This window comes from Astatotilapia calliptera, chromosome 11, assembly GCF_900246225.1.
Source record: "Astatotilapia calliptera chromosome 11, fAstCal1.2, whole genome shotgun sequence".
Lineage (NCBI taxonomy): Eukaryota > Metazoa > Chordata > Actinopteri > Cichliformes > Cichlidae > Astatotilapia > Astatotilapia calliptera.
The window spans coordinates 17,111,333-17,129,688 of NC_039312.1; the positions used below are offsets into that span (position 1 = coordinate 17,111,333).

Sequence of the window (18,356 nt, forward strand, 5' to 3'; positions counted from 1 at the left end):
ACCCAGACGAGTGTCATGGTCCGAAAGCGTTGTTGTTGCTGCTGTACTGTAGTTTCTGTGTAGACACGCTGTGGTCACAACAAACTCAAGGACGCTCGGACACCCCCTGTGGAGTCTTGCATTCAGCCCTCATGACAGAATTTGCACCAGTAGGACCCAAGATAACTCTCGTACTTGGTAAAGTGGAAAGTATAACGCTGCCATTAGGATTAGGCATTCATTTATTGTGATGGATAAGGTGAAGGCTAGGGGATAAGAAATGCATTATCAATGAGGGAGTCCCTCTGGGCTACAGAAGCAAGATTTTTTTAAAAATAAAAAAAACTTTAATAATAAATAAATGATCTGAGCATCTGAGGGCACAAAAGTCAATTTAAGTGCATAAGTTGGAACCTTCAAATGAAAACTAAAATAACATCAGCTACTCCACTCTGTTCATTTTCCTATGTTTTACGATGACACTCAGCTGCTGATGGCAGTGTTTGCAAAGAGTTCTTATTTTAGTTCCGATTTTATGCCATGTCCTCATTCCCATCCAGTACGAAGAGTACAACATCCAGTCCTGTGGGGTCTATAAATGTAAGTGCTCTCAACTTGACTGGACAATTTGCTCTGTGCAGTAATAATTCAAAATGCTAAAAAAAAAGAAAAAAAAGAAATAGCACCCGATATCTACTTGCATTTCAGCCCTATGCTAACGGCAAAGACTCCCGAGCCCAGCTGGTGTGAGTTTTCCCACAATAAGAGCCAGAGATGAGAAAATGAGGAAGCAAAGCAGACAAAAAACATTACAAAACAAGGCAATTGGCAAAAAAGTGTCAAGCTTGGAATAAACAACCACTTTCTCCAAATGCCATCCATTGTGCCTTGTCTAGATAAGGCTTCTAAATCGGGCTGGAAAATGGGAGCTCCATTTCTCTCTGTATGGAATTATTATCCCTTTGTTTTGAGTCAGCCTCTTTTGTCTTCCTTTTCCTGTGTGTGTGTGTGCTTGTGTGTGCATATAAACAGAGAGTAATGCTGAGTAGTAGCTGAACCAAACAGTATGTCCCAAAGGGGACACGGCACCCATCTTATGTTTGATCTGGCTACTAAGCTCATTTCCGTGACTCTCACAGAACTTCTAAGGGGCTTAAAACACGCTAACAACAGATACCACCCACCAGCCCATGGCAGTATGGCCACCCGCCCCATCACACACACTATATGGGTGAGCACCTCTGTATTTTTCTTTAACTGTTGCAAACAGCTTCACCCTGTGCCTCTGCAGATGTCTGCATCTAGCCTACCTTAATGTAACCGAGCATCTCTTCCATCTTTTCTTTCCCACATTGCATTTCATCTGCACTCCCAACCGCCCACTCTCACTATCTTCTCTCCCATTTTGCTTTTTTTGTGCCCAAATTGCAGCCTAACAGCTTTTTAAGAGCTGTTTTGCTGGAGTTTAATCCTCCTAGCCTCCCCTTTCAGCCTTTATTCCATTGTGAAAATCTTGGCTCAGACCTAGGCCCCTTTTTAGAGAGTGGACCCGCTCATCCACCCAACCCCCTCCTGGTGTTCTGCCGAAACCCCAACCGCGGGCATTCTCTCCCATCCCTGCATCCATTCACAATCCAGCCCAATCCCCTCATTCCTCTGCTCATCACCTTTACGACCACACTCAGTGAACCGTGATACCTGAAATCAATACTTACCAGCCCCCCAACCTCGCGAGTTCTATAAGGTGCTACTAATTGTTGATTTGCTTTCTCTGTCGCTCTTCCTGCCACCACTCTGCTTTTCCAGACTCTGTGTCAGCTGTCATCTCTTACCAGACTCTCCCTTGCACTTTCCCTCCCCATCCCTTCCTCTACTCTATCCTGTATCCCCTTCCCCTGTCCCTTTTCTCTCTCTGCATCCCTGGTGTGAAAATCACAGGGGTTTGTGTCAGCTTGTCAACACAACACTCAAGAAAGCAGAGTAGGGGGGGAACAAGAGCAAAAAAAAAGAGGTACTATATTTTAGAAAGATCAGAAAAAACTGAGGTAAGGTAAAAATGGAAAAAGTGGGCTCCTGTCAGCTTCCAATTGCAAAGGAGGGAGCCTGAGAGGGGATTGATGGAATGCTGTAATCAGTCTGTCTCCGAGGCTGTCACCATGAGGTTTTTTCCCCTGCTGGAATAGGGCGCTGCACACATCAGGGCAGCAGTGAGGCTGATCGCATGGGTGAGCAGCAGCCGAGGTTCTCCCTGGGTAGCTGCTAACAGATGCAGTGGATAGTGTAATAGAGTGGTATGCATACGGGGAGAGGAAGGAGTGAGGGAAGAAAAGGGGAGGCTGGGTAAGAACCCAAGAGTGCTGATGTGACATAGTCAGCGTGTGAATGCACGTGAATGGTTCGCACAGTCAGTGTGCTGCAGTGCCCGACAATGTGCCATAAATACACTCATTCTTATACTGTCTTCTCACACTTGCCACTCACATGAGCACATTGATGCGCACTCAGTGTCAGAGGCCCATATCTTTAGGGTTTCTAGTGGGCAAAAGCATCTCTCTGAGTATAATTCCAACACAGCTTTTTTAAACAGCTCCCCTACACTGAAGCCGAGAGCTAGGGGAGCTGAGAGCTGACTCCATACAGACAGATAGTAAGTGACTGGCTGGCTGGCAGGAGGACAGGAAATAAAAAAGCCATATAAAAAGGAGAGAAAAAGGGGAGGGAGTCAGTGGCAGTGGTATGAAATTGTCTGTACACATCAGCCAGCAATGTTGACAAGATGTTGATTGAGCTAGTCTTGTCATTGCGCTCCTGCTTACCCCCTGGTGTTTCCAACACAAGACAGCTGCTGGCGGGATCTGTGTCACAGTTCCAGCCCTCCTCTGCCCCCCCCCACACGTCACCAACCCCCTCTTTGGTCTTTGCTCTCTCTCTCACTCTTTCTTTCTGTCATATCCCAATTTCTATCTCTGTCTACCCCCCCCCCCGCCCCGCCCCGCCCCACAATTTTCGCCAGTGTTTGGATGGAAGGGCTTTCAATATAATTCACTGTGCTTTTACATCATTAACTTCTTGCGCTGCTTGCAAAAGCCGCGGTTTAGTGTGTGCATAACAGCTGACATGGTGGATAAAATAGCAGCGGTTCACAACATGTGGCAGTGAGGCAGCTCAAAGATGAGACAGGAGTCGGGGGGGGGGGGTAGGAAAAAAATTGCAAATCTTTTCAATCTCAGCTGCCGCCATAAAACAAGCAAACAAAACAAATCTATCAATAAATGACACATTAAAATCCATAAAACAATGAAGAGATAATGTGAAAATTGCCACGATATCTTGCTTTAAAAACATGCAGTGGAAATGAAAACAAAGGGATTCTCTGCACAGATTCGGTACTGGGACTCTGGCTCTAATGCTCTGGGGTATCAATTAATTTAGTCAAGGGATTTGCGGCCTGCTCTTCCTAATTGAGCCCAGTGGAAACCCCCTCGGCTCTTCGCGATAGGAAGTAGTGCGTTTCATAATTAATACTTTTTTTCCCCTTTATTATTATTATTTTTTAATGAGGGTGGTAATGTTGTAAATGTGTGCATCTTATTACGGTAAAGGGGCCATCTACGCTATTGTTCACTTACGCAGTGTTTGCTGCTGGTGAGATAAATAAAAAAGACAACCTCATTGAGAAGCTGCAATGGCACACTGCAAGTCAAAGCCGCACTTTTGTGTGTGTTTGAATATAAAACACAGGCAGCTCAGTGAGAGTCTCATTAGTGTTGCTTAATATGTGTGCTTTTTAAAGCTTAGAGGTTAATGCCCGACTTGCCTCCATTTCAGTGGAGCTCTCTTTAATTTGATGCATAATTCTTTTTTGTCAGCAGCTGACAAGAGCCTCTTCAGAGAAAGCAGCTGAGCTCTGTAGTGAACTCTGCATCCAACAGGAACACAAAGGCACACAAACACTCCTAATTAAACCTGTTCACAATATTTCTCTGCGCTCCCCCTCTCGCGCTCACGCCACGTTGCGGAGCATATTTCTGAACGATCCTATCTTCCCATCTCTCTGTCCGGAGAACATAACTCTTAGCGATTAAACAAATTACCTCCTCTCCCGGGAGACCCGTGGATCCGGTGAAGAGAATAAGTGTGTGATTCACAATGCTGCCACCTCTCTGTTCTTACAAACAGCCTTCAAATTGCCGCGTATTAATCACTGTCTCAGGATAGTCCGCGACCAGAATTCCTACTCTTTTTTTTCTTCTTCCTCATCCAGAGGAGATGAAAGTGCGAGTTTTAATTTAACATCAATTTTATATTCTGTTCATCAGATTGCCCGTTACTTGAAACATTCCTTTAAAATTCCTGATGACTAAGAGCTTCCAGAACACGAGAAAGTGAGAGGGTGGGGGGGGGATGTTACCTGCCGACCTCAATACATTCTGCTTTGTGCTGAGGAAAAGAAGGGAAGGGGAAAACTAATTTCCTGAAACTCCATTTCTTAAGCGTTGATTAGTAAAAGGAGCATAATTAGAGTGAAATGTGAAGTCAGGGTTTTTTTTTTTCAGATTGCACCACTTCCTCTAGAAAAATCAGGCCATGATTAATGAATAAATGATTAATGAGCGAACTAATTAATCAATTAATTATTAAGCAAGCACTCGGAACAAGAAATGGGTAGTATGACAGTGAACAGTGGATAAGAGATTTTGAGGCTGTGTGTTAGAGAGAGAGAGAGAAAAAGGATTTGGGATAATCTGCCTGTTTGTTCTGTCAGTTTGTTGGGTCTTCTGATAAAGAGGGGGATGATAATGAGGATGGAAGTGGAAGGGAGGAAATGCAAAGTTTAGAGCTTCATTTGAGCTTCCCGAGTCAGACAGCAATGCCTCGCATAGGAGCAGCGACCCCCTCCCCTCCTTCCTCCAAACTGCTACCTCTGCAAGTTTCCCCCGTGGTCAGGTCTCTGGGTTACGGCGGTAAAGCCCTACACAAGTCAGATGTGGTGATGATGTTTGCACTGGGCATTGCCATGCGAGCCCTCCAATCATCACCTCTGAAAAAGATCACGGTATAGTTCCTGCCACTAACCAGTCATCTCTCCTCCCCTATCTTTAACTAGGACACCCCATCAATCTTTGATAATCTGCGGTGTGGGTCTCCCCAGTGTGACCAGGCTGATGAGACATCACAGCAGGGATTGATGTATGAAATGCCGCCTCCAAATGTAACTGTGATATACTGGACCGTTTCAAGTCTGGTTTGACCTTTTTTTCCTAGATATTAATCGCTGCGGTGAAAGAATATATGTGAGATATATCTCTCCCCCAGGAGCTCTGCACTCTTTATTCTTTGGCATGAGGTTTTCTCCTAGGTGGCTTTTTCATGTCTGCCCCCCCCCAAAAAAAGTTCCCAGAGCTGTTGCTACACACAACAGGATATGGGACACAAAATAATATTTTATAAGCAGTTTATTGTTTCTATTAAAATGCAGCATTACTAAAGCTGCATTTCTCCACCTTCCCCTGACACCCGGAAACACATCCTCAAAGCGAGAACATGAGAGAAGGATCTTTCATCCCTGCATATTTTTCTTGCCGTTTACTGCTGGCCTTATTAAGAGAGTTGTGAGTGACGGAGGCAGAGTGTGCCGGGGAGAGTCTCAGGGGGCTTTGATGGAGGCAAGCGATGGAGCTGTAGTAGGCTGAGGGCAAGATCATACTTACGTTTATCCGCTCAAAGTACTTTTTAAAGTTCTTTGTCTAGGTACCCCTTCTTCCCTAACAGTCCTTTTATTTCTGCGTTTGTTCTAGTCTATTGTTTTTCTCTAACGGCCGAGGTCTGCGCCAGTGCTGCATTCTGTCCTAATCATACCATGGCATTGCAGATTTCCTTAGAGTCAACTGGGTGTGAATGGGCCTTTGTCACAGTGGGTGGGTTGGCTCATTGACTGTGAAACCCGGACATATGGTGGCTGTGTGTTGGGATGTATCACAGCAGAGAATGCCATGGGTCAGGCTCTCGACCCTAGCCTGGCCTTTAACACCTTACCGGCTGCACCGAAGTCTGTGGTTTGATGAAGTTAAACACTTCATTGTGTGTTTTGTCTTGGGGTGTGTTTTCTTAGCTGCTTTTACTCACCCTTAAGAATGCGCAGTTTGCAGTTGAGGCAGATGCGCTGTTATGTGACTGTTTTACCAAACATGTAACGCATGTCTGCTCTTGGGCTGCAGTGACACGCACCGCTCCTCAGCATAACACTTTGTAACACGCTGTTTGCATGGTAAAAGTAAAGCAAAGCTGGTATCTCTGGTGGCCAGGCTTCTGGAGAGAAATCTCCTTTTGTCACGGTGTGATGTGACTGTTAAGTGCCCGGCCTTTTCACGCATCCAACTGCACCTCAGAACTTTTCTAGACACTGATGATGACGCTGCATCCGAGGGACGCAACTGTCCCGTGAAGTTGAAGCATTATACGGTCCCGCCAGATCGATGGTGTAAAGTCTGTTTGATGGCCAGTTGAGCTGATGTGAGTATAGTGCGGTTAACAGTCAGAAGAACACACAGCAGGCAAGCGGGTGTCTCGTCTCCTGCCTCCTGCAGGCTGCACCTAGTAAGCTAATCTGGAGTATCTCTTATGTTTGCAAGGTGCAACACTAATACCCAAATGTAATGCAAAGAAAAATCAGTTTAGCTTCTAACCATATCTGATTATGCTACAAATAAAATTTTTTAGCTTTAAAACATGCCCCCCTGAGCTCTCTCCTCCCTTTCATGCATTGTATCTATGGAAAACATTCTAGTTCTAGGTTCTGATAAACAAGTGAGGCGTTACAGGCTCTTAAGCCCATCGTGTGAGATGATCGATCATTGGACAGAGTGTGGAGATAACTCCCTCGGCTTGCCTGCTGGTTACCACTGATCCCATATCACCCTCACAGGATATGGTATGAATCACAGGAAGTTTAGATCAATCTATATAGATTGTGCCGTGTGATTACAAAAAAAAAAAATCCAATTTGGCTTATCCATCCAAATGCCTCAGTGTCTGCCTGTTTTTGCATTAATGTATGGGCGTGTCCCGCGTGTTAAATAATAGCTTTTTCACATTCTCCTTTTACTGATTTCTGATATTTGCTGAGACATCTCTACAATCTGTCCTACCTTTGCTTATTTACTATGCTTAGTCTATCCTGCTCTTAAATCTCCCTTCTTGAGGGAGTCGTCTTTTAAATCTTAATTAAAACAGACTCCAAAGCCCCCCACCCTCCCAGGGGCTGAAAGCAGCTTAGAACAATCAAGAGGACGGATTAGAAGTGAGAAGAATAGAAGAAGAGAGGAGATGCAAGAGAGAGAGATGGGGGGGAGGCTGGATGGGGTTTCAACAGAAATGGAACGTCAGAGAACAATATTGAGGGGAACGAGAATAATGACCTCTTCCCCTCACTCCCCCTGATTCTCATTCCTTCCCCTCCTTTTAGCTTCATCTCTCCCTCTCTCGCAGGGCTCTGGAGTCTTGGCCTCACCTATTGACATTCAGCTTCTCGGCAGATTAAGCAGCGAATGGAGCCTCTGGAAAGGGTAAACACAGTGGAGGAACAATGACCAACAGGCGGCAACCTTATTGGATTCTAATTAACTGCCAGGAGAGATGGCCAGGGGCATGTTAAGTGCTGTGGGACACAAGTTAGGGACCCAAACCTCAAGTTCCACAACTCACATCACCTACTCTCCACTAAATTCTTGTAGATTGTTTCTGTCTTTCCCTTTATCGTTCCCGGTATCGCTGTCTCCTTTTTAGTATTCTCCTATCTTTGAATCTATTTGCCCACTCTTTCACATATGGCCCATGAGAATGGCAAACAGAGGCATTTAAAAGCACTCCTTGGAGAGCTATTTGCCATCCTTCTTTTCCTGGGCTACCTCTTCCTCTCTGCTCCCCATCCTCACCCCCCCCCCCCTTTTTTTTTTTTTAACACAGTGGAACGAGGCACAGCTCCCTGAGGTAGCTGTTTGAGCGATAAGGTTAAAACGTGAAAAAAAGGTGAAAAATTGTGAGAGATTATTTGATATTAAACAGATTGAATTATCTGGAGTGAAAAAGAGGGATGAAGAGATGAAGGAGAGCTAAATCATATTTCTGCATCGCCCTCAGGAGGAGCACTACCAGAGGGAGAGAGGGCGCTAAATGGGAATGAGCAAATAGCCTATCCTCAATGGTCAGAAGTCTGAAAATATAACCACTTTTTTTTTATACTCTCCTACCCCAGTGAACCAGCACGTTAATTTGAGTGCGAGTCCAGGCAGGTCTCTCTATATGTGTGAACTTTCTCACTGGTGCAGTGGGTCCTCGGTCTTTTGAGTGGTCTCCTGATTAGGCCAGCTCACAATGGTGATGTGTCCTCCAGGGGCCCCCTGTCTGGAGCCACAGGCACTAATTAGACCGGTATCATTAATGAGTTAGTGTGAAAGAAGGTTCAGCCCACCTTGAGTTAACACTGAAGTGGGCAAAAAAAAAATAATCCAGCACCCCACAGGAGACAGGCTATCGTCACCTCAGCGAACATATAAAGCAATTTGTTAATTGGTGTGAAAATCCGCACAAACTTTGAAGCCATACATGTGCAAACGCATGCACACACTCTCACACCTTAATGTGAATACACATACTGATGTTCAGGGTACTCCATGAAGGCATTGCTTGTTAACATGCTACCTGGGATCAAAGAGGCAACAGCTGGAAGGAGAGAAGTTTGGAAGAGCCATTATTTGTTGAGGAAAAAAATTGCAGCCCAGTGTTGTGTTTGTCCTTCGGCAAACCTGGCAGAAAAAGAGGTTTCCACCATTTCACAAAAACGAAGGGATATTTCTTTTTCTTTCTCACCATCATGTGAGGGACTCTTTGAAATACTCAGAGTACTTTTTTTTTTTTAAATCAAAGCTGGGAGGAAATGAATCACAGCTTCACTTGTGATCTAAGCCCGGAGATATAAAAGGGATCCACATGACTACTGTCCATTTCCACACCATTACAGCAACAGTCATGGCTGTAATAGGTTGAATTGGGCCATTGATTTCTCTCATGCACCCTCTTTCACCCACAAAACTAGTCTCTGCCAGTTCCGAGATACACCCATTTCTTTTTTAACTAAACATCACATGCTCAAAGACGGCTCACACACACACACACACACAGACACACACACACACACACACACACACACACACACACACACACACACACACACAGACACACAAAAAACAGAAAAACACCACCAAATCTAAGCCACAAAGGGGCACAGACACACTCAGTCGCACAGAAACACACACGGCCAATACAATATGTCCCAGCTTGAGTTCCTGGGGAGTTAAACAAAGAACTGAGTTTAAATTGGCCTTTAAAGAACTCCCCCAGAACAATCATGGAGTTGACTTGAGCCACTATAGAGTGTCAGAGGACTGCTTTAGAGAAAGAAGGGTAGTTAGGCTGAGGTCTATAGTGGAGTGAGTGGCTAATCTATAGTGTGACGACGCAAGAGCTTCTCTTGACCGGCTTCAATAGCCCTCCAATCAGGCCTGACTGCCCCTCAATCTTCGCTTAGTTTTTTTAACTTGCCTGTGATTGTGCGGCTTCATTAAGGGCCTATTTATCTTTCCCTGTACTACAGTCCTAAAAGGCTACATGACATGTTCAGCACACCCATGCACCGCCTACACAAGGACCTGGCAGATGCACGACTCCATTAGCACACAAAGAGAATCTAACATAGCGAAATCTGCTGGAATCACAGTCCAGTCAGCTGAAAACATTGCTACTTTTATTTTTCTTCCTAAACTGTGATAGTTTTAACAAATTTTTAACTTCTCTGTCCTCTGAAGCCGGCAGCCTCCATCTGCTAATCAGTGTTCCTCCTGCTTGATCGCTTCGTGAAAAAAAGAACAGAAAAAAGTCTCTTAAAAACAATCGTTCAGGTGATGAAGTAGCCTGCAAGGCGTTCGGTGTGTGGCTGTGCTGCAGCGTAATGCTGCCTGAACAAAATAGCAGACCAGGTGAACCCATGACCCCACAGAGACAGAGACCCTCCCAAACAAGCCACAACAAACAGCCTTCTGTAGCCACTCTCTGCCTTTGATCTGAAGAATCTGAGATGAGATCTGTTTCCTCTTCCCTCTCTTCTCTTGTGCCCTTTCTCTCTTTTCCTTTACAACACCTCCTTATACTTTTCCCTCCCCTCCCCGCTGAGCAGGTGTATTAAATGAGGTGACTATTCCGGCAGCACTGGGCCGCACCTCAAAGTGCAGTCTGTGAAGAGGGCTTTTCTCTCCCTCCCCCCCTCTTATCTTTCATCCCTTCTATATGCCCACCTCCTTTACTCTCCCTTTTCCTTTCCCTTTATCCCTCTCCATCCCCTTTACTGCGTTTAACATGTTCTCTCATACTCTTGAATTTGAAATGGAGAGCGCCAGGCCTCTCATCTATTCGGATCTATCTACACCTCCCTGTCTATCTCCGTCTGCGAATATCTCGGCCTATTGTCTGTTTAGCTATATGTCTAATTATGCTGTCTCACTTATGCAATTAGTGCAAAAATAAATGGCTGCCATAGCTTTGTGTCTCCCATTCACCCCTCCCATTGCAGGCTCTGAGAAAACAAATTATAGAGAACAATAGGTACAAATGGCTTCTGCACCAAACCACATGATGGATGCAGCCTGGGTTCCCTGCATCTCATCCCTTCCTTTTTTCCTCTTCCTCAATCACTCCCTTTACTCTCCCTCCCTTCTCCATTATCTTCGGCTCTATATGTCTCTGTTTGGATACAGGGGAGGACTTGAGCACTCTTTCGCCCAACTACCCGATCACTGTATGGCTGTATCATCCGTCTTCCCTTCTTGGCAATGACACTATATTCACACTGACATCATATTAAGCAGGCTCCCTTTTTTCCCCTATACCTTTCTTTCTCTCCCTCTTGCCTTGTCTCTTTCCCTTCCCCTGCTGTTGTCTCCGCAAGAACTCTCTTCTCCTCTATCCCCAAGAGCATTCTGTACACCATGACTGCAAAGCAAACGCTTGGGACTCTAAAGCAAACAGCAAGCATCCTGTGCCATAGCCCCATCTGTGGATAGTCTGAGCAGGGAACAATCAGTCCCTCTCCTCCTCCTCCTCTGCTTCGTTCTCTTTCCAGCCCCCTGGGATCTGCACAGCACTAGGATGCCTCAGTCAGACGGGTGCAATGTGCTGGAACAATGGTTGGGCTGCTTCCTCCAGGAGGGGTGTTAGGTTTACCTCAGCCAGCTTGGGAAGCACTTAGCCATGTGTTCTTGCCCTCCTCGCTGATGCTGCTTCGCAGGAATGTGGCAGAAAAGCTTCTTTCCAGCATACGCCTCCCTTACTTCTCTCTCGCACACCTGCTTCCCCCCACCCAGCCCACCTCCAGCTCTCTCTCTCACACACACACACACCCAAACACAGGTATGCACACAATCACTTTCTTTGCATTCAAGTGTACACTTGAGATCTAATGTTTAGCCTGAGGTGCTATTAATCCCCCTCGGACTTGCAGTCAGTTACAACTTTTCTTTTTTTGTTTTTTCACCTCTGCCATGCTCAAAGAAAAACAGCAGGTTTGGTTTCCACTGAAACAAGCATATCCATTACCTGAAATTCTAGGCTCCTGGCAGTAAATCCCTTTGACCCCCTCTGCCTCCCTCCTCTCCCTTTCTCTTCCTCCCCCTATTCTCATGCTGAGCCCATTGTTGTTTTTGCATCAGCTTTCTTACACCAAAAGCAGACTTCAGGAGAGAGAAAGGGAGAGACACACCCCTCAACCAGTTAACTGCCACCCACCTCTACCAAACACCCTCCCTCCCACCCACCCACACACACACTTCGCTGCTACTCACGTCTCAACACAGCTCGATAACATTAACATGTTTTGCCATTGAGGGAGCTGCAGTTAAAGGCTTGATCAATACGCTTTGACTGACATCCCTCAGTTGATAGCAAATTGGTTGCCTTCTCTCGCAGACCTCCCAGCGAGAGTTTCTCAGCCCTGTCTGAAATTCTCTGCAGAAGAAATGTAAATAAAAGACATGGCTACACTTTCTCCAATCCTTCACACAGTCTCTTCCAACAATAGGAAGAACAACAGCAGCAGCAGCAGCACAGGACAATCATTGTGCAGAGGAAGACGAGGGCAAGCCACAACCAACCCACTATTTTGGTTAATGGTTGAGTCACCAACACAATATTAGCCACGGCGTTCCAGGCAGTTTCAACTGACAGGGTGAACAGATGAAAATGAGAATAAGGAGTGAGCATGGACTTCTTCAAGGAACAAGTAGTTGGAATATTTATTCCCACAAGGGTACACACTCTTTCCATATCTAATAAAATGAGCAGCAGGCAGACAGTTTCTTGTTTCCTTGAATGTGTTTTTCACCCGTAGCTGGTTAAGGAGGTGACATGTCCTGAAAGCTGGAGCATCATTAATTAGACAGTTGGACTTTGACTAATCGCTCCAGAAAGAGCACACAGCCCTGAAGATGCCAAACACTCATCTCGGCTCATCATCCACAGCCCCAGCGTGCGCCCTTGACCTCTGTGGGTGCGCGAGTGTGTTCAGGGTGTTGCTTCCGTGAGATCCTTGTGATTCATTTCTGGATGATGTGCACACGCCATAGAAGCCCTAGTGCACTCTGCTGAATATTTCACATCTCCTTCTAATCAAGTGCCACTGCCAATCATAGTTTATGCAAAGAGAGTAAAAATAGAAGTAAAATAAATCTGCATCTAGTGCTAAATAAATGTTGTCTGATGGGATTCCCAACTGAACTTTTTTTTTTTTCCTGAAACTCTTCCCAGCTGCCAGAATTCTACTCCAATAAAGCTATCTTTAATACAAGGTTAAGGAAAGCGGCTGGTGAAGATAACACAGGAACAGATATTGCTGCAACGCAGAAGATAAATTTCAATTTGCTGTTGGTTTCTGCATCTCGGCAGGAGATATGAAATTCTTGTCTTGCAGGGCAAGAATTGATTGGAAAATAAAAATGAATGTGTGGTCTAGTGCATCTGTTGTATGTTGGTTTCTGGGCTTAAGGTCTTTTGAAATGGCGATATATCTCTGCAAAAGGAAGTGACACTTGCATTTTTAGGGAGGAGATAAATGCAATACAAGTCTTTCTTAAAATAGCTGCTACTGTATAAATTCAACTCTTTCCCTTGGGGGCCTGTTCTAATGACATGCACAGAATTAATCCCACTTTCTTCCTCTCTCTATTCTTTCCATTACTGTGTTTGTACAGAAGAATGAAAGAGTCAACAAATTTGTGCCGTCCCCCGCCCGTGTGTATGCTCACAACACAGCCCCGAAGAGTCACAACTGGGGAAGAAGACTCTAGGAAAATGGCAGGAAGCTCCCATTGTCCTGTTCCCTGTCATATCCTTTCCGGCTCCTCAAACCACCTCAGAGGAAGACACGCTGAGGATGTGCAGAGACAGACACAAGGAGAGAGTGAAGACAAAAGGAGGATGGGTGGGACGAGGTAAAAATAATAACAAAGAAGCCAAATGTCATCAACAGTTTGCTACCTGGCTACTTGGGCTTCCTGTGTTGAGCCATACCAGTGCGCACATCCACTTAAGTTGCTAACAGCTGATAACAAAGCCTCGGGACACACTGCCAAGTTCTTTATCTGTGTTTACCCACATGGCAAAGCTGATTAGAGATGAGCAACATTATGAAGCCCCATTGTTTCCTTTCTCATTCCAGTTTCTCCTTCCGTAAAAATGCTGCAAGTGAGTGTGCAGGAAGGGGGGCTCAGAGGATGTGAAGAAGAGCAGAAAGACAATGCCTCGTGTGCATGACGGGTCTTCAGGATGAAAGGAAATAACAGGTCTTTCTTGCAGATTTTGGACATTCATTACTGCCGGCTCGGGTGTGCCTGTGCGTGTGTGTGTTTGCATGACCACATCATTTGTAAAAAAGAAAAACTGGATGCCTTGCTCTAAAACTATTCATCCAGTCCAGTCACCTACAGTAATCTTGACAAAACTCTTAAAATGCACATGTTGGGATAAAGTTTAAAATATAAAAAAAGCATATGTGAATCTTTCGTTTTGTGTTTAGTTTCTAGAAATTTCAGATACAGCGTTAAAAACGAGCAACACGGACTGAACGTCGAGTTGACCACATGTTATCTATCTTTGCCCTGACTTTGTCTCACAAATTTTGCAAGGCACTTCTGTTCAAGAGTCAGCTGCATTCAGATTCTGCTGTGTCTGCACTTGGTGAACCTCATATCTTACACTCCTCCCTGGCTGGCTACAGTTCTTACCCCCAAACTTTCTGGCACTTAGTCTCTCTTACTTTATCTCCGATCTTTTTTATCACAGAGGAAAAGAAAAGAAAGGCGCATGATACAAGGAGAGGAGGTAAAACGGAGGCAGAAAGAGAGCGCATTGGTTTGTTTCTGTGTGTGTTTGTGCGACAGAGACAAGACTAACAAGACAGGGAAAGGTTAACAATGCTCAGCGGTCTTCTTCTGTGTTTACCCGCTGCTTGTCCGCTTAATCATCAAGACACTGGTGACACATCCAAGTCTTACCCCTCCTTTAAGACTCTCCTTCCATCTTCCACCCCCAACTTTGTCTTCAGTCTGACTCCCCTCCGAAAGAATTCAAAGAGCAGCAAAACAGCAGTTCATAAAATATGCGCAGCTCCCTAAAACAAAACCTCCCAGGCCATGTTGTCACTGCATCCTCAAGCATCGTTGTACTCTATATTTTAAAGACAAATCTGGTAATGGGAAAACCCAGGCTGGTAATGCGGGGAGGAGGGAGCTGGGGCTGCATTTATCACTTTCTCTGCTTGAGTTTATTTCTATGTTTGTGTCTGTATGAGGTATGAATACGAACAGGCTTTCAACCGTCGGTGAAAGTCTCCCATCTGCCTGCGGCCCATTAAGCAGATACGCTCTCCTGTCCCCGCGTTCCACAGTCACACATTCTGCGACCGGGCAAAAAGTAAAAAATAAAAAAAAAATGCTGTGAGAAGAAGCAAGGTGGAAAATTTTCACACTGCCACACTATAGTGAAACATGAGTGGCGACACGACTTAAGAGGAATGGAGAGAAACTTGTAATCTTAGCTCACAGCCTTTGAACTTGGCCCGATGAGACGCAAGCGACCCAAAGCAAAAGGTTCCAAAGAAGAGCTCACTGAAGATTACTCGGAATACTGATTCAGTGTGGAATCCAATTCCTGTGGGAGCCCAGGGGACTATCCGGGAAAGTAAATTATCTGTGTTGTAGTACAGACTACATACTTACAAAATGTATGCAATATGCCATACATAAATTTCAAAGTGAGGCCATGTGTTGGAGCCAAATTTGGATACCACAAAATACATTTATGAGTGCAAAGAATTTTGAGCATCTGTGACTCTTTATAAGACTGACACAATAAATGAGGTCTAGGGTCTCTTAGGTTCTAATTAGGGCAGCTGTTACCATTTTCATTATTTGTGTGCTTGAGTGTGAAAGGGGGGAGAGTGAGTGTGTGCGTGTTGGGGTCCGGAAAATATGCCACTGTCTGGCTACTGCTCCTTTTCATCCAGCTGTTGCTAGTCTATCAGGGAGTGGAGGTTTACTCGTTTCACATTCCTCCCCGGAGCCTTGAATGATGACAAAACCACGCTGAAGGTAAAGATGTACGCACAACACATGGCCATTGGGCATGCTTGGGCTTTTGGTGAAAGTCTGTCTGAGGTGAAAATACAATAAAGCCTAAAGGATTTCAATTTCATTATGCTATCTTTTCTGCCTCCCCACGATCCTCTTCCTCCACTCACCCTGGAAAACATCTGTGTTTAGTGCGAGGTTGTTGTCTATTCTCTTGCATTCAAATTTAATTATTATTTTTCCTCATCCCAAAGTGTTAATACCGCGCTCTAGTTTATCGACGCTGAAAAATGCTGATAAGTCAACAGTTGCTCAGTGTTAATTGCCGAAAGCGTCTTTTCTACAACAAGAGCAGCACAAAACGAGTCAAATAAATTGTAGCAGCTGTTCAGAAAGCCTGCTTGCTTTTTTTTTTTTGTTTTTGTTTCGTAATAATTGCATTTAAGCCTAAAAACACATCTGTTTTCGGCATCGTTCTGTTAATTCTATTACAGGATAACTAATAATAAGTTACAACGTTGAAGTGTGGAGGGAAAACAAAAGCTGACAAGTCGCATTTTCAAAACAAGACGTGCATCAAAAACATTCTTTCTCCTCACAATTCCTTCAAAATTAAAGCATTTTGAAATCTCGATACTGGAAGGTCTGGGGCACAATGAGCAGACTTTGTTATAATCACTCATAAACTCTGTTCTGCCAATAAAAAAAGCAACAGGGGGTGGTGGTGGTGTTTGTGTAGGAGAGAGAGGGTGGGGGGGAAACAGGTGCATTATGTCTGCCCGTCTCAAGAAAAACAAATGCTCTCCCTCTCTAGTTTGTGTCTCCCTCATTCTCTGCCCCTTTGCTTTCTCGCTGCCTCCCCCTCTTCCCCGCTCTCACTCTTACCATCTCAAATGCGTGTCCTCGGGAGACCGTGCAGTCCCCGTTGGAAGATACACCGTGTCCGTTTTTGCCCGTTTACGCACCACATGAAAGGAAAAGAAACTTTAGACGCAATCCTGTCAGCTCAGCAGAAACCCCCTCTGGCTTTTGTGTTTTTCCCCATTCTTTTTCTTTTTGTTTAAGGGAATGCAGCGTGTGCAACACCGGCCAACTTCAGGGCAAAAAAAAGATGCAGGGAGCTGCAATGAGCTGTCTCATACCCAGCTTTAATTGTTCTGTTATCACCTGCTTAAATGCGCATTCTTGACGAGCCTCGTTAAAAAAAAACAACAACAACAAAAAAGCATCTTATTTAAAAGACACTCGCGTGTGGAGAAACACTGCGGTCAGGCGCAACCGGTCCCCAGATTTAAGAAATCAAATAAGTGAAACTTTCCGTCTGTGCACCCTCGTACAATGATTCGGAGCCTTTCCATTCAAAACAAGAAAGCTCACTTCGCTCAGGCTTCCGATGTTTGAATAAGATCAGGGGGGCAAAAATCACTGCAAATCTCACTTACGCAGTGCCATTTCTCATCAAGGACTGCTCGCAGACAGAGAAACCTCCTGATGTAATCACTCTTTCAGAACTAATTAAACATTTACCGGCAATTAACAGCAGTGAAATGTAGCATTGCAGCAGATCAGATGCCCACACTACTACAGCAGCGCACTGAATGGCTTGACGCAGCGCGCCAGCACGGAGCGCGGTCCATCCTTCCCCGTTAATAAGGACCCGGGTGGTTAAATGATAGCAAACAAAAGAGTATCTTACCTGTGACCATCACGCAAAAGATGAGGTATAACGAAGACATTTTAGTTGCTCTTGCCGCTGATTGTATTCTATGGAAAGAGTCTCGCTCCGTCTATGCGACTGAGCTGGTTATGGTCCACCGCGGCACCGGTCTCGGGATCACCGGAGATTCGTCTACAATAGCATCCAGTTTAAAGAAACGACTCAGAATGGTCCGAGCAGTCAGTAAACTCGCAGTTAGCAATACATCTCCACAGTTGGTAACTTTCCCCTCTGCATCAGCTTCTTTCCCAGTCTCCGTTCCTTGCCACTGTGGCACAGCTCTCGCCTCACTGTGCTCTCCAGCAGTCCATTAGAGAATCGGGCGTTTCAATCAGAAGGTTCATCCAGAGTCCACTTTGTAACCTGCTTCAGCATGCTGCGCGAAAAAAAGCGATCACTCCTCCTCGACAGTGCGCAGTGATAACCTCGGTGAAGTTACCTCTCGCCCCTCCGCTGGAGTCTCTCACTCTGTTCCCTCTATAACACACTCACTCCCGCTTCTCTCTCTCTCTCATACACACTCTTCCCCGATCGGTCTCCTCGGTTTACTCTCCCTCCTGCCAATTGGAAATGCGCACTGACAGTCATCTGGTGGTGGTACTGGGTAGCCAAATCTGGCAGAAGCTGAGCCTGAGGAGCCCCTTCTTCCTCAGATGCTTGCCGGGGGGGGGACCCCCGCCCCTAAGGGACTGTGATTGGCTGAGCAGGCATCACGAGGAGGGCATTTAAAAAACTTATTCACAGTTAAATGACTGCTCTAACAGCTTTGGGTGAAAAAACGCTTGAATAATATGAATCCACAGAATAGGATGCTGGAAAAGCAATGTGCTCCCTGTCCTGTAGGGGAAAATGCAGATTCTTGCTGTTGCCATTAGTTTCTTTTTCCAAATCATACACAGCACAAAAGCACTTGCCCCTTCCTCATTTCAAAGTTTGTGTGTGTGTGTGTGTGTGTTTTTTTGTTGTTGTATATTTGTCACGTTTGAATG

General features: G+C 45.2%; 1 protein-coding gene across 3 annotated transcripts in view; it reads right to left on the reverse strand.

Moving 5' to 3' along the window:
• The window catches only part of kirrel3l (kirre like nephrin family adhesion molecule 3, like), a 32,448-nt gene extending 14,442 nt beyond the window's left edge, over nt 1-18,006 (reverse strand). For all 3 annotated transcript variants that reach the window (XM_026183743.1, XM_026183744.1, XM_026183742.1), the window contains exon 1: nt 17,347-18,006. In XM_026183743.1, coding sequence (XP_026039528.1) covers nt 17,347-17,386 — 40 coding nt within the window. In that variant the 5' untranslated portion in view covers nt 17,387-18,006. The remainder of the gene's footprint in view (nt 1-17,346) is intronic.
• Nucleotides 18,007-18,356: the final 350 nt, after the last annotated feature.